At 40.3% G+C, this 23048-nt stretch overlaps 1 protein-coding gene across 1 annotated transcript in view; it reads right to left on the reverse strand.

The window, feature by feature from the left end:
- Positions 1-6496: 6496 nt before the first annotated feature.
- The window catches only part of NKAIN2 (sodium/potassium transporting ATPase interacting 2), a 529877-nt gene continuing 513325 nt past the window's right edge, over positions 6497-23048 (reverse strand). Inside the window, exons 6-7 of the mRNA XM_071741035.1 lie at positions 14082-14163; positions 6497-7275 (exon numbers count right to left, since the gene is read on the reverse strand). Of these exons, the coding sequence (XP_071597136.1) occupies positions 7266-7275; positions 14082-14163 (92 nt within the window). The 3' untranslated portion in view covers positions 6497-7265. The remainder of the gene's footprint in view (positions 7276-14081; positions 14164-23048) is intronic.

Genomic DNA, 23048 nt, shown 5'->3' on the forward strand with positions numbered 1-23048 from the left:
TAGGAAGATTTTACTGGCAAAAAATGTAGAAATGAGCAAGTTATGTAGGTCAGCACAAATGAGGATAGATCAAATTTTTATATCACCATTTTGCAAGTGCTGAGCATGAAAGGGGAAAAAATCAGAAATATTATAGAGCATTTAAAAATTATAGGAGGTAATTGCTATGGTGTTTTGTTTTTCAAACAAAGCAAATATTCATACATCCTAATGTCAAAGAGTGAGATCCTCAATTCTCACTGGAAAAAAAAACCAAAACCAAACAGCAAAATTCTTACTGTCCTTAATGAAGCTGGGATTTCATCCAGGTGGCTAACTGCAGAAGGCTCAAAGAAAGGAAAATAATAAACAATACATTTTATGAACTGGTGTTTTTCCTGAAAGCTTTTTTTTTTCTTTTTTAAGTAGATGAGACCCTTATTTTCATTACAAAGACTAATGCCAAGATTGCCTCAGTGCAAGAAGCAAAAATTATTTTATCCTCTTGAGATGCTATGAATCTTTCTAATGGGGAAAAAAGGTAGCTTAAATGAGAGGTGAATCACAGAATCAGAGAATGGCTGAGGCTGGAAGGTACCTCTGGTGATTTTTAATCCAATCCCTCTGCTCGAGCAGTGCCACCTACAGCAGGTTTATTGCACTTTCTTTTAGGTGTTAAGATAAAGGAAATAGTTTTTATTTGGACTGTTGATACAAACATTATTAAAAAAAAACATTATTAAAAAAAATCAAAGCTAGTTACAAGATTTCTAGCAACTATTTCCACAGCTGGGAACAATCCCAAGAGAACAAAACTGGTGAACAGATGAAAATGTGAAGACAGAAGCAAAGGGTGCTGGACATGTATTACACGGCTCTCTGAAACAATTGCCTGTGTGTTACCACCACCTACTATATGATGATGTGCTGCCTTTCTTGATCCTAGATCATCCTTGCAGACACAAGGAGAAGCACAGAATCACCATTCATGCAGTCCAGGCACTGTAACTCCTTTCAGTCAGCTGGGATATGTGGTACAAGGCTCAGCCCCTCCTTCATGCTGGACTGGTTTCCTCTGATATCCTTGATTTTGGCAGTGTCCCCATTACCTTTGCACCATAACATTTTTGTTTATAATCAGATTTGTGCCATGATTTCATTCTGCTGATGTCTTTAAATTTTTGTACTTTCTGCCTTTTTTTTTTCTTTTTTTTTTTTTTTCCTTTCCACCCTTTTGATGTCCTCTAGTTTATATGTCAGGGTGGAATTTTCTAAATCCACAGGGGAAGGCCATCACACAGTGCAGACTGCCATGTTGTTCCTAGCCACCTAAAAGTGGGGTCAGATTTTGGCTAGTGCTGAATATCCTTGAAAATCACACCCATGCTGGATGTATGTATGCAATGAACACATGATTAAATTTTTTTAAATTATTTTTATTTAGAGGTTCAGTGTTCCTGACAGCTTGAAATAAAAATATTTGTTCAAAAGAGATCCAGCATTTGCAAAACATATAGTCTTTCTGTTTCAGTTCTTTGTCCTTCATAAACCTCTTTCATGCTCAGAATCTGCCATTTTGTAATTTGTGACGTGATTTAATTTGGCCATTTCTACGTATCGATTTTGAAGCATATGCTATGACAATATTAAAATGGAAAATTTATCTAGTTCGATGGAAAACATAATGAAACTGCTGACATTCATAAAACATTCTTGTATTGTTTTTCTGGATTTGAATTACAGAATGTAAGGCAAAACCAAGGATGTAGTAGTTATTTTTTTTAGCGTCAACAGTGTTCAAAATGTTTTTCATAGTAATTTTCTTTCTAAAGTTTAATCAGGTGCTCATAAGTTATGCTAGACAAGATCTTACCTCCCTGTCACATTAAGCAGACAGTGAAGGCAAAGATTAAATGGAAAATACATCTTTGTATTAATTATAGATGGGTAGTATTTCTCAGGACCTGGGGGAAACGTACAGAATTGCTCAGATACTGGAACCTTGGAGTGTATTGCTTTAAATCACTAAATGTGGGCAATTTACATGCCTAACATGCTACATGTTGGCATGAAAATATTTGTCAGAAGCTGGGGAATGAAACAAGAAGAATAATGAAGAAAAATGACAGAACATATACCCTCCAGAGAACAAAATAAACAATGTAAGTGTTTGGTAAATAAATCCCTGCAGAACTCTAAGAAATGACTTACTGATTAATTGAATCAATCCATCAACCTTTTATGATGGCATCAATTTGTAGTCCCTTCGATCCTGTTCTTCCACAGCCACTGCTTTAGATACCTTTAAAATGTAGACTACAATATAATACATCTCCATGGAGCTTTAAAGCTCATCTACTTCCACCCCCCCTACCATGGAGTTTTATATGCCCCATCTCTGGAAGTGTTCAAGGCCAGGGTGGATGGGGCTTCTAGCAACATGGTCTAGTGGAAAGTGTTCCTACCCATGACAGCAAGGTTGGAACTAGATGGTATCGAAGGTCTCCTCCAGCCCAAACCATTCTACAATTATATATTCTCTGCAGGATTGGGAAGACATTAACAGAGGTCACTCTCAGCTGGTTTCTGAGAGATAAAGGAAGAGCAAATTTTAAAAGACCCTTCTTTTGAAAATGTGGAGAAATGCATAACAAATGCACGTATGATGTTGCATAAAAATCCATATCTGGTGCAACCTGTTTCTTTCTATCTCACTCAGCTATGCAAAGGTCAAAATTCCAACTGGCTGCAATTGTCCCTCTTGGTAGAGGTCTGAATAGAAGGACTTGTCAGGACACTAGACCAAACAGAGATGCTTTCTCCAGCCCATGGCTAGGGACGAAGCATATTAGTGACTGTAGGAATCTTTCACTGACTCATTCTGTGTTGTGTCACTTCTGAATAACTGCAGTCTAAAGAGCAGGTTTTTTATGCATTGTAATTACATTTAACACTTTACATAGTTTGTAGTGGACTGCTTAGCATAACAACTGTATAAATCTTCCTCCAAGAAGGAGTAGACACAGTGCTGTCTGCAGTATTTCTATGCATCAGTTCTTCACCTTTGGTGTCTGTTGTCAATCCACATGCACTGAGCAGAAGCCAAATTCAGATTAGCTATGAAACAAACCGAAAAAGTCTATCAATTAAATCTCAGCTATAGTGAAGAGACTCATCAGGAGCAAGACAGAAAGCAATTGATACACAGTCTACTCATGGGACTTCCCCTCTGTGAGAAAAACACTAATCCTCTGGGTTACTGCAATGTAAAGGGAAACAGAGGGCTGGAAATAAATATATTACAAACAAAGAATCCATGTTGTATGGAGTTTTGCTCAGCCTACTGTCCGTGTGCTCAAATGGAAGATGAGAGTGCAAGTGATCAGAACCTTCAGACACTGAGATAATAGCCACTTCTATTTGGAGACATCCAGGGATCAATACATATTGCAGTAGCCTTTGTCCAAATGCTGTATGGCAGCTGAGTATTGCAACCAGTACTTAAATTAAACAAGTGGAGCACAAGCCACTTCTCTTCACCTGCTGAAAAGTATCACTTGAACTATAATTAAGGCACAAAAAATCCTAATGCCATAAATAATGAACTCTCCTTCTAAGGACTAGTTTTAGGAGAGTATAACCAAATATCTCTAAATGTGTACTGTTCTGCTTTGCCTTTGTTCAGTGACCTCAGGCAAGCTGTCAACGTATGTGAGCTCTATAAAAATGTTGCTAAGGAAGGATTTCATCGTTTCAGTGCAGGAACAATGGACAGCATAAAAAAGAATATTAATGCAGTGGAAATATCCATGTTACATAGTTCCCTCTTAACAAGGATTACTTTTGCAATACTCAACACTGTCAGAAACTCTAAACCTATCATCAGCTTAAAATTCCTGATGAGTAGGCAAAAAAAACCCCACCATTCCTAAGTGACAAGTTTATTGCAGTCTGCCTTGTAGAAGAAACCTTTTAGTGTCAGTGATAATGAAAATACCTGCTACATATGACAGAGTTAAAATGGTGTCATGACCTGGCAATTTCTATTCAGTGCTGTCACATCCATGCACCGCAAAGATCAGGATGGTCATCATGTAAATGTAATAGGATTCTTTATCCTGCATTGTTGCTCACTTGAGAACAGTAATTCTAAGTTTCTGGCAAGTTGTGAATAGCAGCAGGGGGCCATGAATAGCTTGGAAACCTATATTTTTTCCATTTATTTTTTTTTTTTAAATGCAAATTACACTAGTAAGTCAAAAAAATCACTTCTGTTAAAAATACATTCAGAATTAACAAATGCCAAAAAGAAAAGAAAAGAAAAAAGACACATTTGGATTGTATCTCTTGCCTTCTGAATATTTAAGTTTATAACAAAAGCCCAGCCTAGAAAAATAACATTCTTTACTGGATTTTGAGGATACAGCTGTACAAATCAAAAATGTCACCCAGATATTCTCACATTACTGTGCTCTAAACTGCTTCCAGAAGAGATCTGTCTACTAATAATTTAGTTTAGAAGTCAACAGTCCTAATTTCTTTTTAATGGTGGTGCTCTAACTGCAACTTAAGCAAGGTTACGAATACCAACTTCCTCTAAGTATGTATGTACATATATATATATGTATGCTGTGTGTATGTGACTGTTTGTTTATCTACTCTATATGTAATATATTAATATGCGTACATATTGTAATCCTTAATAGTTAGATGTGCTTCCTATTTCCTAAGCACTTTACAAACGTTAACAAGTCAGACCTCACAAAAAGCCTGCGAGGCACAGATTATTCCCATTTTATAGGTGGGAAGACTAAGACACAGAGAAATTAAGGCCAAAATTTTCTAAATTGAAGTAGGCCTAAAAACTACATGTAGACACTTCATTAAATTTCTATCTTCTAAAACTGCTAACTACCAGTAGCCATCGTTGAGTGGGAAACCACTGAAGGATATGAAAAATTATCTTCTGAAAATTGGATCACTGCTTAGGTGCCTAAACTGGTTTCTTTTCTCATTAAAAAATGGTTTTATAGAAATATGACTTTGATTAACTGTAATCCAGGGAAAGCTAAAATACCCTGTTAAGACATTTTCATTCCAGTTAAATCTATATATTGTGTTTAATACTATTCAGCTGCTATATTTAGCACTACATAAAAGTAGAAACTTTGGACATTTCTCAAGTTATGGGAAATTTCAACCTAGCATTTGAAGGCTGCATGATATTCCAGAGAGTGAAAAGCAGCTCTGTCCATAATCAACACAGAAGTTCAGGTATACAAACCCAAAAAATTAAATTTGAGATCCAAATCAGTTATGAATGTTTTAGGGGATCAGGCCTCGGGGACATGCCTAAATCACCCTAATTCACACAGGAAATCCCTACCTAGCAGGATCTGGGGCTGGAGGCCTTGGCCCCATGCATCAGATGCTTCCTGGATTATGCAGTCCCTGCCAATAGTTGTTCCTGTGTATTTTATACACATAGACATACACACACACTTACATATATATATATATAAAAATCTCAGTCAGCAAATGCATGTTTAGTTCCTGAAGGTGTCCCATATCTTGTTTTCTCTGGTGAATGCCTGTTCCTCTGCCATTGTCCAGAGTTCTTGCTTGTGACACTGTACATCCATGCAGACACAGCGAAGGGCACTGGTTTGTACAGGGATGGATGAGTGGTGTGAGTGCACAAGCCTTGGGAGCTCGGGAGCCTTGCGGGTGCAAGGGTTTGGCCAGCAAAGGAAAGGGAGATGCTCAGGAGCAGTGTGAGCCTTTCCAAGAACTGACCTTCCCTCTCGCCCTCAGAAGCTGCGTGGTCACCCCAGGAATGCAAGGTGTGAGCGTTTGCTTATGTAAGGTCTGAGCAAAGAAACAATGACAATCCAAGTTTCTGAAAAGCCTGAGCAAATTATTGGGTTTTTCCTAATGAAAGCCACTAAGTGCTTGAAAATACAGATCAGATTAGAAAAAAACATATGTTCCTAGGAGTTCAGAGTATTTTGTATACACAATGACCTACTAGCAAAATTCCCAAGGCATCTTGTTGCCAACTACGTAACAGCACAGGGTTTTTTTCAGCCACAATAATACAGGAAGATAAAATACACATTCTAACACTCAATACATCCCCCAAATGTACCACAAAAAGGTCTTCAATGTTTCTTCAACTCAACTAGTCCCTCCCTGCCCTCCCCAGCTGAAACAAAAAAATAAAATATATGGATCCCTTATGGTGCAATTAGAAAAAAAAGCTCACTTACAGAGAATTTTCAGTTGAAATTAGATACAAAAGAGTAAACGTAGCTAGTACATATCCAGTTGGCCTTTCTTGATAGAAATCTGCAGATGTCTCTTTAGTTAGTAAAAGACAGAGATAACTATAAAAGCACCTACAAGTGCGATAAATATAAACACTGGGATTAAGAAGCACTGTTTCTGCTGCGTATTTCCAGTAGCTTCAATTATTAGTTTATGTTATCCCTTTCCCCACCCTGACCCCCAAAAGGTCTTCTTTTTTTTTTTTTTTTTAACCATTATAAACTGTTTGTTTCTTGACCACTGTGTGTGGAGCCTCAAAAGTAAAGCACTTCTCAGACAGCTGGCAGTTTTCTACTTGATCGCTCTGGAGCTGTGGAGCAACAGAGCCTTATTCCCTGACAAGAAAACAAAACAAAAACAAACAGAAGGAAACCACTGACTAAGAAATCGTTCAGAATTAACAGCAGCATGTTGAGCCTAAAGGACTTTACTTCAGAAAGCTTGCACGGAGTTTCTCTGATGTGCAATGCAGTTGGGTTAAGGCAAGTATGAACTGTACAGCCTTCAGGGCAAACAATGTGCTGGCTATTGACTTCTGCTGCAAGGTTATCCTGGTATTTTTAGTGTTGTGTTGACTAAGGAGACAAAACGCGGCCAGGAGTGTGGAGGGGGCTCCGAAAGCACCAAATGGGCTGGGTTCATGTCTTAATCCAGATGGGCCCTTCTGGCAGTGGCCGGGGCAGGGAAGAATCAGAAGATGGCACCAACGCCTCTACTCTGACCCTCAGGTGCTAGGAAGCAGGAGATCCAAGGCGAGGGTCCCAGGCATCTCTCTTAGTACCTGTTAGAAAGAGGGACTGAAGATGTCTGTTGTTTTGTTCTCACTGTTCAAACAGGCTTTATACTTTCTTTTTTAGCACAAAAACTGGACTTTTTTTCTCTCTTTGAAGATCCGGGAGGCCATCCTGAAACAGTTTCTCTCACAGGTCCTCCAGACCATTGTTGAGTAGTCCCCATGTTTATTTTGACCTGGAAGAAAGATGGAAAATGAACAATACTTATAATTTACCATGCAGGTACCTGATCACTGCCCTGATGCTCTGGTGCCCTTTTGCAAGCAAGTGTAAGCCACCAACAAGTAACAGTTCAGCTACACATGCGATGAAGATGACAGAAAGTTGAACTGTTTACTCAGATGATTGCTTGGCCGTCTCTGGAACATTGTCAGAAAAGTCATCATACGTGTTCTAATTTTTAATTATAGTCCTAACTATATAGCCATGGGTCAAGTGGAAGATGACCTGACCTAAAATAATCCATCAGAGATGTAGCTATCTTTGTAAAAGCACAGTATGAGGACAGAAGAGCTGAATCACAGCTACTAGTGAAAGCCACCTGAGGCTCACTCACAAAGCAGAGTGCGCTTCTGAGTGCCACAGCCATGCAAACCTGAATGGTGGCATCCCAAACCCATGTTTTGTAACTCCAGATTTCAGTGTAAAACAGACAAGACATTTTTAGTTGCTAGGCAAGACTTAGGTGGTAGGTTTTTCAAATGAAATATTGCTCATAATGTCTTTATGGACAATATTTCATGCAGATTTGTACTGCATGAACCTGCTGGTGTCACGGTGGTTATGTTCTTTGTGTATGTGTCTTGCTTGTGTTTCATTTTGTCTTGGGTTAGTGCAGTGGTGTTTTGGAAGTCGGGGGGTGGCCACAGGGAGCTGTAAGAAGTGGTTGGGAGCTTCCCTGGTTCCAATCCCTTTGCCATCTCTGCCTAAAGCTGAGCAGATACGGGAAGCTGGATGCAACTGAGTAGTATATTCAAGAAAAGGTGAAACAGAATTGCAAAAAAATTAAAAAAAAAAAAAAAAAAAAAGGATCTGCAGAGCAGAGTCTGAAGTGAGACAGCAATGCCAGAACAAAGACACCAAAGTCAGTGAAGAAGGAGGGGGGAAGGTGCGGAGATTTCCCCGCAGCCCATGGTGAGATGGCAGCTGCGCCCCTGCAACCCATGGAGCAGCACGGCGGAGCAGTCCCTGAAGAAGCACCGTAGAGCAGTCCTTGAAGGACCACGATGCTGTAAATGTGGATTTGTAGCCCCTGAAGTGTCACAGGTGGGCAGACATGAAGCAGCAGCCTGTGCAGGATCACGGAGAGGGTCAGATGTGGATCTGCAGCCGTGTAGGACCCCGTGGCAGAGGAGGTGACTGCTCCCGCAGCAGCCGTGACTCTGTGTGCAGCCCAGGCGGGAGCAGTCTGTGCCTGAGGGTCTGCACCTCTGGGAGGGACTCATGTCCCACGGGTTCCTGAAGGACTCTCCCGGGAGAGGGACCCCGCGTTGGAGTGGGGGAAGAGTGTGAGGAGTCCTCCCCCTGAGGAGGAAGGAGCGGCAGAAACACCGTGTGGGGAACTGACCCCGAACCGCCTCTGCTCCTCCCTGTGCCCTGAGGGAGAGGAGGCAGGGAAGGGATCCGGGCCCAAGAGGAATGAAGGGGTGTGTGGGGGGGAAGGGTATGGAGATCTGACCATGTTTTCTCTTTCTTCCTGTAGATTAGTTATTTATCCCCAAGATGAACCTGTCTGTTTTTTGCCTGTTACTGTAATCAGGGAATGCAAACCTCCCTGTCTGTATTAATGAATCTTTAGGTGTATTTTCTCCTCCCTGTTCCACAGTGGGGGGAGGTGAGCAAGCAGAGGCCTGGATGGTACCAGCTGGGCCTGAACTGTGACACATTTATATTTCATTTATACTTCAAGTGCATCGTCAGTAGGTACCTTCCATATGTCCAGTTATCTAGGCAGATACTTAAGGGTCTTGGACTAGGAGACCATGACTGGCATAATACACATGTAAATGCAGCAGAGAGAAAAATAGGACCAAGAATGAGGACAATACATTAACCTCTCCACCATTCCTCTGTCCCTGAGTTATTGAGTTAAAATGCCTCTAAGAGTTGGTGAAATGTAGGATCCCATTAGCTAGAAACTATTGTGTCTTCTAGTGAAAGGCAGTGCCTACAAAAAGTCCTGTGTAGCAATATACACAAGTGGGCGAATATACATATATACATAGACACATACATAGAAAGGAGTCTGTGTGCATACAGGTGTGCATGCTGCTTCTATGTATATATATATAAAGTATGTGTAAATATATATTTAATTCAATATTTTTTAGACTCCACAGAATACGATGAAAGTAAACTTCACTTCAGGGCTGAACTGCTTTTTGAGCAATTTCTCCAGTGCATTAGGCATCAGCATTAGATATGCGTGCTTTTTCTTTGCTTCACTTATTTTTTTGAGCAAACAAGTCCATTGTGGAAAAATATAAAGAAGAATCTCTGTCCCCTCCTTTGTTCTTCCTGTTTTTAGACCAGTGATCATGCAGTGAAGTCTTGTTCCACAACCATAACCGTGTTTTTTCATGTGCAGCAGAATCAATGCCATGGAATATTTAATCACCTTCCTCACTCATCTCCCAAGAGCAGAATTTTCTTTTGACAATTGATTTCCACCATCTTATTGTGTTCTTGTCCCATAGTCTGGAAATGAGCACTGGCATCTCCCACACAGAATGCCAGGAAGCTGTTTTGGAGGACATCATCTGCGGTGACACTGCAAGGAGGTACATGAGCACCAGTTCTGTCCCATTCTGATAAAAAAGTGTATTCATTTTGAAGGGACTGTCTAGGCTTCTTGGCTTGTACAGCATAAAGCACACTGTTGGCACTTAAATAACAAAAAAAGCCATTTATAACAGGTAGATAAATGTCATGATAAGAAGTGTCCCCCCGAACACCCATGTTTTATTTAGAAACTAATTTTAAATTGATTGTTTTTTGTCTTTTAAAAATAAACTGATTTAAATGTGAAATTGAGAAAGATCAGGAGAGTTGAGATTGGAATTCAAAGCATAAAATATAGAGAAAAGATACAAAATGAGCCTGAATCTAACAATTCAAAACTCTGTAGGGAAACTAGCCAAAAACAGTCAGCTCAGTTCAACATCTACAGATAACATTTCCTTTTCAAAAATCAAGATTCTTTATTTGTTAAGTATTCTGTTTATTTATGCAGTTTTACACAACCAGTGAAGTTCCATATAAATGTAATGTGTGTGTGTAAGATGACTTCAAATGTTCTTATAGACATAGCTTGATTGATATCACAAATAAAAAGTAGTAAATTTTCAGTTAAAGAAGTCCTGACAAAATAAAAATATCAACACGGGGAGCCTGAATAAATCAGTATAATTATTTAACTGCACATGTAAGTTTGTGGAAGTTCAGTACAACTTCCAAATTAATAAAATGAAGTGCTAGGGTTAGCACACAGGAGGAAACTGGTTGCAAAACAGTGTGTCTTAACAGTTAGCAATTACTAAACCCAGCATTGCTTCAGGATAATAATTAAACTGTGCATGTATAAGACAGTTAACATTGATTTAAATAATTTGGATGTAAATCTGTCTGGCTTGAACTGAAATAGAAGTTCATGTTGATGGAATTCGGTTATCACAATCTATTAATCATATCAGCAAGAAGTATGTGGATAATGACTGGAAGTTACCACACAATTCTAAAGTCTTTAGGATTTGTATTATTTCTGTATATGAGTCAATTTCATAAAGAAATGAGGGTTTCTCTGTACTTATTAGTGAAATACATGTTGAAATTTGCATTTTTTTTCAGAATCTGCACTGTCATTAGAAGATGACAGTGTTTCGGTAAACTCTTCAAAGATGAGGTTGTATGTGCTCCTCCACTTTTGTATCAAGCCTAGCATGCCTATATGTACATGGTACACAACACTAGATAACAAAAAGAGGTGCTATTGTGCTTTTAGAAATACTTAGTGACCGGATGATTTAAAGGAAACTATCTCCTATTTCTTTCATAAACCCAGATCTAATGGCAACTAGCTACCTTTAGATTTTCTTGATCTTCTGCAGGAATTAGATAGCATGATGATCATTGATGATCATCATGATGATCATGTCCAAAGAAGGGCAACTAGGCTGGTGAAGGACTTGAGCACAGATCCTATGAGGACAGGCTGAGGGAGCTGGGGCTGTTCAGCCTGGAGAAGAGGAGGCTCAGGGGAGACCTCATCACTCTCTACAACTCCCTGAAAGGAGGGTGTAGCCAGGGGGGGGTTGATCTCTTTTCCCAGGCAACTCTCAGCAAGACAAGAGGGCACGGTCTCAAGTTGTGCTGAGGGAGGTTTAGGTTGGATATTAGAAATAATTTCTTTTCCGAGAGGGTGATCAGGCATTGGAATGGGTTGCCCAGAGAAGTGGTGGATTCTCCATCCCTGGAGATATTTAAAAAGAGACTGGATGTGGCACTCAGTGCCATGGTCTGGTAACCGCGGTGGTAGTGTATCAAGGGTTGGACTTGATGATCTCTGAGGTCCCTTCCAACCCAGCCAGTTCTATGATTCTATGATTGTATCCTCCACTGCCTGTGGATTCAGAGACATTTTGTGGAAGTTGATAAAGTTGTGGAAATAGTTATATGAATACAGCTATATGGATATGTATGGGCATAGTTGCATCCTGGATGGACGTGATTATACCTTAGACAGTGGTGAGAGTATGGCAGTGGATTCCATGAGGCCAAAGGTTTGTCCTGTCCTGTCCTGTCCTGTCCTGTCCTGTCCTGTCCTGTCCTGTCCTGTCCTATCCTATCCTATCCTATCCTATCCTTTGCCCTTCTATGATACATGATTCTTATCTTTACTTGTCACCTAAACATGGTGAAGTATACATGGCACTGGCCAGAGAATAATGTAAACTGCTGTATTTTTTTTTCTCCTAGAATACTATGGAGGCTAACACCGGTGTTCTTTGGTGAACAGGATCACTAGGGAACCAAACCCTTCCTCCCAACAAATAAAGATTTGAAACATTGAGTATGGCCTGCTGTTGTCTATCATATCAGTGTGTTTTGATTTCCAGTACTTAATATTGCTGTAAATAGTGCTACAAGCAGATCAAATCACAGCTTGATTAATTTGACATTCGAATTTGTTACTCTGCTACTTGATGGTCTGCCTACGCTTACAGAGCAACTGCAGTGTGAATACATATGCAAGAGTTCCTGGTGTGCCTCAGCTGTAAATAATAGAAAGGTACTACTAAATGCTGTAAAAGCCTCTTAAGGATGGAGTGTGGCAATTCTAGAGAACCTTGTCAAATTTTATACAGTCAGAGGGAAATGTGAAGTGTCTTTCTTTGACTGCTGCTGAGACATGGCAACACTTTTGTGGTTTGATTGGACATAATGTCAGCTCACATACTGATTTCTGTCTCTCAGTCAAGATAGCAAAATCACCTACACACCAGTAAGAATGCAGAATTTAAATAAGGCAGGATACAGCTTACGTGGATTAATCATATATGACTTTGTCTCAGCTACAAGTCTAAAAATGGTGTGTTCTGGTTTTCCACAGGTCCAGTTTTCTTTTCAGTCTGTATAAGGATGCTCAGTAAATGCAATCTGCTGTTCTGGAAGAAACACTGAGAGCATAAAGAAAATGGGATAATATCTCAGCTAGAGGCCTCCATATGTTGATGACAAGGTATAGTACACTGAGAAAGAAATAGGATTGGAGTTGTTTTAAGTACTTATGAGCCACATGTGCTAGGAAGGAAATAACATTGTCTCAATGCACAGCACTATGCCACCATTGCGGATGAAAAATCTTTACTTGAGCACAGACAGATGGGAAGATGAAGTTAAGATGGTGTTGGAGATATGCACTATTGTAATTTGAGCTTATTAAAAAGCTCCTATCAAAACTCCCAAAGGGCCCGATGCTAAGAACTACCACAGAATTTACTGTACTACTGATAAAGAAGTAAATGCCAGTTACATGCAAAAATCCACTAATCTATTAGCAAACTTGCTTGCACGAATCAGAAGAAATAAAATTGCATTCAGTGGTGAAAAGAAGTGTATGTTGGGGTGGATATTTTTTGCCTGCATTAATTTCTTTCCCCCAAAAGAAATGTTCAGAAGAGAAACAAAGGGAAAAGGTAAATGTTGCCCCTTTGTGAGTCATTGGGTTCTGTAGTTTTACTATGTAGGCCAGTGATGGTAAATTAAAATATTTCAAAAGGCTGAAGCAGGGAGGTGAGATTTCTCTGGGCAGTCAGGACCATTCAGAGTTGAAAGAAATATCTGGAGATGATTATTTCTGGACTGGGTGGTCCAGATGGTAACATGATTATTTCATGGTTGGGCGTTAGGTCTGGTATGAATGTACTCCAGTTCTGTGTATGTGGTAAGGTTTGATTACCTATTTAATCCCCAAATATATGAGGCAGTGAGTGGAGTTACTATTCTACCTAAGCACTGGTTAGAATGCTGTCTTCTATTCAAACTGGTTTCACAAATCATATGTTGTTACATTTGGGTTGGGTTTGTTTTTTTGTTTTTTTGTTTTTTTTCAATGTGGAGACTGGAAATGAAGTACAGAGGTGCCTCAGTGAACAGATATGCTAAATACATCAACTAAATTAGCAAGCTGGTGATCATCTGATAACATTTAATAAAAAAAGGTAGTTTTCCAACCAAGATTTGTCAGATTTGACTATTTTTTATTAAACTGAATTTTCATTGCCTTTGAGTGGAAACTGTTTGAGTGAAAATGGGGGAAAATCAGGTGGGAGTGAGGTGTTGGTGGTTAAGTGTAGCATGAATGCAGTCTCTCAAAAAAGGCTTCTGGTATTCTGAATTTTTAAATCAAGCCATCTTTCAGCTTCATGATCCTTTAATATCAGCCTGCCACTCTGCAGAATGTCTCAGAAGTTAAGTACTTACATATACATGGGCTGTAGCTGTAAATGTGATGTCTTCTGTGGACCTTGATAGCCATAAGAGTCAAATCCACCTATGAAATCAACTGAAAGGGGAAAATTGCTTTCATTAGCAACATCTTTTTAGTAGTGATAGGTATATCATTCAAGAACAACCCAGCACACAAATTATTTTTTATGGACCCCCTAATAATCTGTAAAAATTAGACCAGCTAATTGTGGAGATGCAGAAAAGAGGGTAAAAAAATAGAGAAAGGCAAAACCCCTTTTTTAATTCTGAAAATCAAATTAATTTTAAAATCACAGAAAGGCAACACATTATTTATAACAGCCATTGGTCTATCAGAAATAGCCACACATCCTTTTTTAAAAAGTAGACTGCCTCATGGAAGTACAAAGCAACATTCTATTCAGATACAAATGCTGAAAACCATTTATTTATAGGCATGAGTGTGTTGCTTCTGACTGTGATTACTGTGTCTGGCTTGCTGTCATACTGTCACACTTCAGTGATGTAGGGGAGAGAGCACACTGATCTGACTCTGTCTGAGAGACAGAAGTTTCTCTGATTCCCTGCTTGACATTTGGATTGGAATGCAGGAACAGAGAATTGGAACAATTTATCTGAACTTCAGAGATGAGGCTTCATGGATCTAAGGAAACCACTATCAAGGCACTGGAGGCCTGCAGGAATGTTTTAGGGTGTGAGTTATGTATTCATTCATGCCATTGCCAGTTCCAAATAGTCTTCTCATGTTTATTTTAAACAATTTCCAGAATAACTCCATCTCATCGGAGCCTGAGACCCCTGTTTCTGTGAAATACCACTTTCTTTTCACAAGTAAAAGAGCACCCTTTGCTTCCTTTGCACCAGAAGACCCAACTGTTGGATTTGGGGTTTATTTGTGGGCACCTTTCATCCCTGCATTATTGTTTCTGACACAGCAGAGTGAATTTGACTTTATTTTGATAGTAAAGGGCCAAAATTTTCAGTTATGGAAGCACATTCTTCATTTTTTCACAAGTCTGGGCTCTGCTACTGACAGACTATCTCTATGTACATAAAAAGCAAAAATAAATTTTAAAATGTTCTTTGTTAAAGAATAGCTTCTTGTGGATCTAAAATGCAGTAATATTCACATAAAAATCACAAAATATAAATTTACAGCCCTTGATTTGAGAACATTCATAGTGATTGGAGTCTATAAAACTTGCATTTACAATGTTATTTGGTCCTAAGGTATCCCTCAATGTGTGTCACACTTATCAATGCAGTCACACACATTCCAGACAGGTTACAAAATTGAATTCTTGCACTCCTCTGTCTGCCATTTACTTCTCAAGCAAATAGCCAGCAAAACACTGGAGTGCAATGGGACAGAATGCCTCAGTTGCAACACAGACATGTCGAACCTGTCATCCACCTTCTCTAACAAGAATAGCACCTGCTGTTTCTCTGATCTCCAGCAGCCTTACACCTACTGCAATCCCAGAATTATGTTTTACTAAATTAATTCTGGACATCTCTAATGAAGGAGGTTCCACAGTCTCTCTATATTGCCTTTCCCTCTGTCCAACTTCCTAATATCTCATTTAAATATTATTTCTTGCAAATTAACTGCTTTTCTAGGTTTTGGTCCTTTCTCCTTATGGATATGAAGACAAATGAACCACTTTTTTCTTTCATAGCTACTTCTAAGCATTTTCAAAAAGTATTTTCATGCTATCCATCTTTTACCAGATTTAGGTATACCTAGTTCTTACAAATTTTTCTTATGACCCATGCTTTCCAAGACTCTAAATTTCCAGGCTCAAAGGTCCTTTTCAGTCTGCTGAAGTGTTTTTTTACAGTGGGGTACACAAATCAGGATTAACTAGAACAACTGGCAAGTAGGACTTCTGCAGATTAATTGGAATAACATTGTGGTTTTCTTCCTTCTTTTTTTCAATAGCTGAACACTGAATGCAGACACTGAATAACCAGAAATTTTATTTTTTGGTTTTGACACGAGCTGTAGTCTAGCCAAGTAGTCCATATTTTATCTGAAGACACTTGATTGATTTTTCCTCACAGGAGTTCTTTTGCACTTTTCTGTATTAAATTTCATCTTCTTAATTTGAAACCCCTTCCCAAGATCACTGTGATTTCTAATCCTATCTTCACGAGTGCTGATACCCCTCCCAGTCTGGTTTCATCTGAAATTTTTACAAATGTTCTCTCCTCTATCATCTCCTCTTACTGTTAACAAAAATGATGAAGGGAATTATTTCCCAAGCAAAGGTCCCAGTGGGATCCCATCTGAAATGTCATCCCAGCTGGTTGATAACTAAATGTCAAATAGAATTTTAAACAACTGTGCACACAACCTATGATGACAGCATCTGGAGAGTGTTTTCCTGGCCTGCTTACGAATATTTCATAGTGTCAATATCTTGCTAAAATCAAGATAGATGCCATTTGTTGCTTCCAACATATGCACTGTCTATAATGATAAAAATAACCTCATTACAATGTGATTAGTCTTTCAAAGCATACTAAGTTTATAGGCTCAGAATGAAGAATTCAATGTAGAAATATTTTTAACCAAAGTGCTAGTTTGGAAGGAACTACAAATCCTATTATTCAGCCACAAAGAATGCAGCAAAATAAATGGACGTAGCTTTGCTGTCGCTATGATTTATTGTTCTTTTACCCAGTCTTCCTCTTATTTTGCACTCTTGATCTCTGACAACACAAGTCAGAAAATACCTGTGTCGGACTGAGTGACTCACTGGTGTCATTTCATGGATGTTTCTTATATGTATTTGCCTGACTTTGCTTTTCTTCTGTACTTCCCAAGACCATTCAACCAACCAGTAAATTGTTATTAGAGGACTGCAGGCAAAGAAACTCTGTTTTGCAGTCATGGGGCAAAAGGTCCTCAAGGTGATTTTAGGGTTGTTTTCAGAAAGCTAAATCAATGTGTTAAGAAAAAGATTTGAGTAAATTGAGTTTGTGTGGGCTTGAGAGAAAGATGCACACCGAGTATCTCTGCAAGCACTGTGTCTTTGCCTTGCTGCACAGGGTAAACACTGCATGAACAAGCCAGACAGTCAAGTGACAACAAGGCAAGCTTGTTTCTGTGTTGGAGTTCCCAGATGATGATAGGGGAAAAGTAATACTGTGACCTTGTTGTAGGCATACAATGGCTTCTTAAGCACTAGAACAAACTTTGTAAGGGAGGTAAAGCTAGGTAAAAGGAAGTGACCTCGAGGATTTCAAAAGGATTTCAGTAATTTCTCTGTAGCAAGTTTTCTTGATGGTGGCAATTTTTCACCTCTGCAATGCCTGTGGTGTCCAAACTGTGCTAAAAGCTCCCTGCAGACTCTGAGCTAGTTTCTTAAAGCGTGCAAAAGTCTGCCCTTTCTGTGGGCATTTTATCCTGGCTGTGCCTGAAAGGTCACTAAAAGTATCCAAAGACGATACATTCCTGGCAGCAGTAACACGAGTTGAATGAAAAAAGGCTCGTTAGCCAAATTGCTACAGGGGCTCCTACCCTTAACCTCATCCATCAAACAGGTTTTTGACCATGCTATTTTAGGTACATCTTAGAATCATAGAATAATTTGAGTTGGAAGGGACCTCTAAAGGTCATCTAGTCCAACCCCCCTGCAGTAAGCAGGGACATCCTGAACTAAACCAGGTTACCTGGAGCCCTGTCAAGCCTCACCTTGAATATCTCCAGGGTTGAGCCCACAACAACCTCCCAGGGAAACCTGTTCCATTTTTCCACTACCCTCATGGTAAAGAATTTTTTCCTAACATCCAGTCTAAACCTACTCTTCTTTAATTTAAAACCTTTGCCCCTCATCCTATCACTACAGTCCCTTGAAAGCATTCCATTTCCATCCTTCCTGTAGGCCTGCCTCAGATTCTGGACGGTTGCTGGTGGGTCTTCTCAGAGACTTCTTTTCTTCTTTTCTTTTCTCCCCAGCTCCTTCAGTCTGTCTTTGCAGGAGAGGTGTTCCAGCCCTCTGATCATTTTAGTGGTCCTCCTCAGGACCTGTTCCATCAGGTTCATGTCTTTCCTATATTGAGGGCCCCAGGGCTGGACACAGAACTCCAGGTGAAGTCATACCAGAGTAAAGTGGCAGAATCACCTCTGGGTCTGCTGGCCAGGCTTCTTTTTGATGCAGCCCAGAATACAACTGACCTTTTGGGCTGTAAATGCACACTGTTAAGTCATGTCCATCTTTTCATCCACCAGCACCCCCAAGTCCTTTTCAGCAGGGCTGCTTTCTAAAATTTCATCCCCAAGACTGTACGGTTAATGCGGATTGTTCTGACCCAGGTGCAGGACCCTGCACTTGGTCTCATGAGGTTCACCTGGCCCCATCTCTCCAGTTTGTCCAGATCCTTCTGTATGACCCCATCCTGTCCCTATGACTTACCAGCAGCACCACTTAGCTTGGTGTCATCTGAAAACTTGCTGATGGTGTACTCAATCCTGCTGTCTATATCACTGATAAAAATATTAAAGAGTACAGGTCCCAGTACGGACCCCTGAGGGACACCACTTGTCACTGGTCCCCATCTGGACTTCAAGATGGATGGTGTCCATCACACCCTCTGGATGTGACTATCTATCTTACATGCCCAACCAGCCATCTTACAAGTCACTGTTATAAGAATTTTCTCTTTTGTCATGATTTGCTTTAGTAAAAGCCTGCATACATATACAAACACAGAATCCCATTTCTCTGAAATATGAGGCGATGAGATGTTTATTTTCCTGGCTGGACTTGAATAAGATGATAAAAGTACTAGTTATTTGTAAAATGTGTTACTAGAAATTCAGCAAAACTGTTTTCTTCCTTTTTTGGTGTTAAGGGGCTTGTCAGGCATATGACTGTGATTAAAACTGTTACACAAAAAGGCTCAAAACATGGCTCAATATAGGGATATATTTCCTATTACTAAGTACCCACAGGAAAGTGAAATTCAGCCTTTGCTCACAGCCCCAGTCCCCACTGTCTCTGTTGGATATCAAGAGAGGATGAGACGTATAAATAGGTTTTCATTTTTAATTTCTGGAAGTTTGTGGTATATAGGGGAACAACTTTTGTCCAACTGGGTTGCACAAAAACAAAGACTCCATTAGTATGGATTTACAAATGGGAGAAGGGACTCCAGAAAACTAGGAGTAAAAAACAATAAGCTGATGATTTCAACAGATGGACACAGAGGAAAGAACATCTTCCTGTAGAAAGCAAAAGAAAAGATACTGAATAGAAACCAGAAGACAAGACACTGTTCTCATTATAGAAAATTTCCCTTGTGAGATATAAATACAGAAGCATAATAAATCAGCCCCGTAGCTAATATATATATTTACAGCTTCAGTAACTTAACTGAAGCAATGATAATTTTCATTAGATTAGGATCTGGCCCAAAGAGTTATTTTGTCCTGTAAAACTTCTGTTCAATTCAGCTTCTCTCTGTGATATTTACCCATGGCTAATGAAGCATCAATTCCAGTTCAACATGGCTACAACTAGAACTTTTAGCTGCTTCTCCCTAGCCTTCTCCACTACCTCTCATAAGGAATGATGGCACTCATATCCTTAAATTTGCCTGCTACTTGAGGATATGTTAGATGTCGATTATGGTTTGGACTGTGTTGGATTTAATTTCCAAAGATTATTTTTGCATATTGGAGAATACTTTTCTGTCTGTTGACACAGCTATAACATTTACCTAGGGCTCTCGGTGTCAAACACCAGAATTGTTCCTCTTCTTTGAACTCAGCATGTGTGTAGTTGAAACAAAAGCTGCAAAACTCATCTGTTTGGCTAGGTTACTCCTCTCTGCATCGTGCTACTGATTTCATCTTCTATCTTGCATCAAGTAGAAGTTAAATCTTTTAAATATTTTAAAGCCTTTTCTACAGATTCCACATCAGTCTCCCTTCCTTACAGTTCTAAAAGCTACAACCTGCCTCCATGCTGCCAGCTTGACCTGTATATTTGCAAGATTCCCAAAAAATTTCTCTCTTTTTGAGAATATCTTCCCAACCAGTTTTCTCATTCTTCCAGGGCTGTTTGTGTTTGGTTTAGACTTGGAGAGGGGTGGTGTTTATGTTTTGTTTTGTGCTTTGGAGATGTTGTTTGGTTTTGGCTTCGAGGGGGGCTTATGTGTATCTTGTTTGGCTTGGGGAGTGGTTGTTTCTTGTTTGGCTTAGTGGGGTTGGAGTTTGTTGGCTTGGGGGGATGTCTGCTTTTGCCTTCCTGGGGGCTTTATTTTTATTTTATTTTTATTCCTGAGTGGGGGGTGGGTTGTGTTTGGTTATGGCTTTGAGGGCTTCGTGCGTTTCTTTTTTGGGGTTAGCGTGTCGCTTGGGAATTGCGTTTCCTCGTGGTCTGTTTCCAACCCTAAAGTGGCGGGGCGGTTCCGAGATGGGCAGATTGTGGGCGGGTTTCAACCGGTACCGAAGTGGGCATGGCCATCACCACCGGCGGGAGATATAAACCGGGTGTGAGCACACCTGGGGGCAGATGCCGGAGAGAGGACCCGGGGCCGGTGAGTCTGATCTGGGTTATTGTGTTATGCGGGGCTTTGTGTTTGTTTTTGACTTCAGGGGGAGGCTTGTGTTTGTTTTTTGCTTTTGAGGAGGCTTGTATTTGTTTTGGCTTAAAGATTTGCGTGGTTTGTTTGGTTTTTCTTGTTACTTTTTTATTTCCTTCGTTGATGGGGGTGCTTGTGTTTTGTTTTGTTTTCTTGAGGGGCGGGGGTTACTTGTTTCTTTTTTCCTGGAGGGGGCGAGTTGTGTTTGGGTTTCGGCTGGGGGTTTGTGTGTGAGTTCGTTGCTGGAACGGGACCTCTGAGTTTGTTGGTGGCCGGGTTTTGGTGTTGTCTTCGGGGGGGGGTTGTGGGTGTGCGTGGTGGTGTTGTTTGTTTACTTGCCCTATAGGGGGGTTGGGTGTGAGTTTCTAAAAGGTGGGATTTTGTGTGTACCGTGCTGGTTTTGATGTTTTCTTGGATCCGAGGGGGGTGTTGTTTGTTTTTGTATCGCGGGTGTGTTTGTGTTTGGTTTTGGCTCGGTGTGTGTGTTTTTTGTTGTGTTGGCTTTTTTCGGGGATGTGTGTGTTTGTTAGCTTGGGGTGGGGGTTGTGTTTGGTTTTGGGGGTGTGGGAAAGGGCGTGTTTCTGCTGGAGGGGGGATGTGTTATTGGCTTTTGGGGTTGGGGGAGTGTTAATGGGTTTGTTAATGGGCTGTGGTTTGGGGGTCCTGTCCCTTGTAGTTTGGGGTGCCCTCTGTTTGTTTTTGGAGGTCTGTGGGGCCCTGGTGTTTGGTTTTGAGGCATGTTTTTTCTTGTTTTCTTGGGGTGGTGCATTGGTGGCTTGGGGGTCTGTCACATGGATTTCTGAATTTTTTTTCAGAGCTTTTTTTGTAGGTCTGTGGCCTGTTGTCATTTTATGAGCCTCTTGTTTTGGGAACCTTCTGGTTGTTGGTGTTGGTTTGTACTGAGGTGTTTTTGTTGTTGTGGGTTTGTTGGTTTTTTTTTTCCCCCCCTTGTTGTTGTCTCAGGGCCTCTTTTTGTACCTGGTTGTTTAAGATCCTGTTTTGGAGCCAGTTGTTGGGGTGTAGCTTTGGTTGTGTATTCAGCTCTTGCCAGGGTCTCTTATGGGGTCTGCTTAAGGGTCCATGTGGATTTTTTTGCTCCGTTTTGTGTCAGTTTTGGAATCCAGTATTTGGGGATTATTTTTTGGGGGGTAGATTTGGGGTACAATTGTGGGTCAGTTTGGGATGTGCTTTAGTTGTGGTTTGGGGGACTGTTCCTGGGTTGGTTTTTTTTTGGTTCTGGTACGGGGTCTGGTTTTGTTTGCCATTTTGGGATGGGTCTGAGGTGGGGATCTGTTTTTCTGGGGATCCTGTTGCTGGTCCATTTTGGTTCTTTTGCTGATCTGTGTTCTTTTGGGGGGTTTTGGTCACAGTTTTGGGGTCTTTTTTTTGGGGGGGGGCTGTAGTTGTAATTTATGGGGTTGTGTATTTGGGGTCTGGTCTGTGGTTGTTTGGTTTATTTTGTGGGCCTGTTGTAGTTTCAGAGCCTGTTGTTTTGGGGCTTGCTGTTTCAGGGGTCTTGGGTTGTTATTTGGGGGTCTTTTTGTTGGAGATCTATTGCTTTCCTTTGAGGACATGTGGTTGTCTAAAAATAACACTAAGAACTTATATTATCTGTGATAAACATGTTTAAATTTAAAAAGCACTGATGTCCAGGGAAGCATGGGTACCTCTGTGCATGGATGCATCTTCCACATGCATGTCATGACTGAACATACTTCTTGTGTCATGTAGCAGAAAGAACATGTGGTGTATCTGTACTGTATTTTACATGTGAGGCTTTAAACTTGGGTATTCTGGATCAGGAGGCAAAAGACTTGGCTGCCTGGGCTGAGGCATCAGAGGTGCTGTGATGAAGCTTCAGTGCCACAGCATGACACTACACTGCCTGTGTTAGGGGGTAGAGAGATGGCAAACAAACTACAGGTAATAACATCACTGGATGCACTGATGGGGCAGAAGTGAGTATTTGAGGCAAGAGTGAGCTGTGCACAAGTGCTGTTACCTAAAAACTGTCCCAAGTCAGAAAAAAGTAGTAAAATTAGACTTGGTTTTTAAAACTTTGGAAATTATATTTGGGGAAAAAATATAGAAGGCGTTATGGGGACACTCTTGCCCCTGAAGCTTTGCCAGTATCCTCCTACCTGCCTTTCTGTTTGACTCTTCCCAACATTTAAGTGCTCCTGCATTTTCATGATCTGATCACGGCGTGGCTGCTGCTCCACAATATAGCACACAGGAGGACGTTTGCTTGAATACAATCTCAATAATGTTTCTTTACAAGGATAATCAAACATTATTGGTCTTTGTGCTGAATGTACAGCTATCTAGACTTGCAAAATGGCACAGAACCAAGCCCCATCAAAGCAG

The sequence above is a fragment of the Heliangelus exortis genome, chromosome 3 (genome assembly GCF_036169615.1).
Source record: "Heliangelus exortis chromosome 3, bHelExo1.hap1, whole genome shotgun sequence".
NCBI classification, from domain to species: domain Eukaryota; kingdom Metazoa; phylum Chordata; class Aves; order Apodiformes; family Trochilidae; genus Heliangelus; species Heliangelus exortis.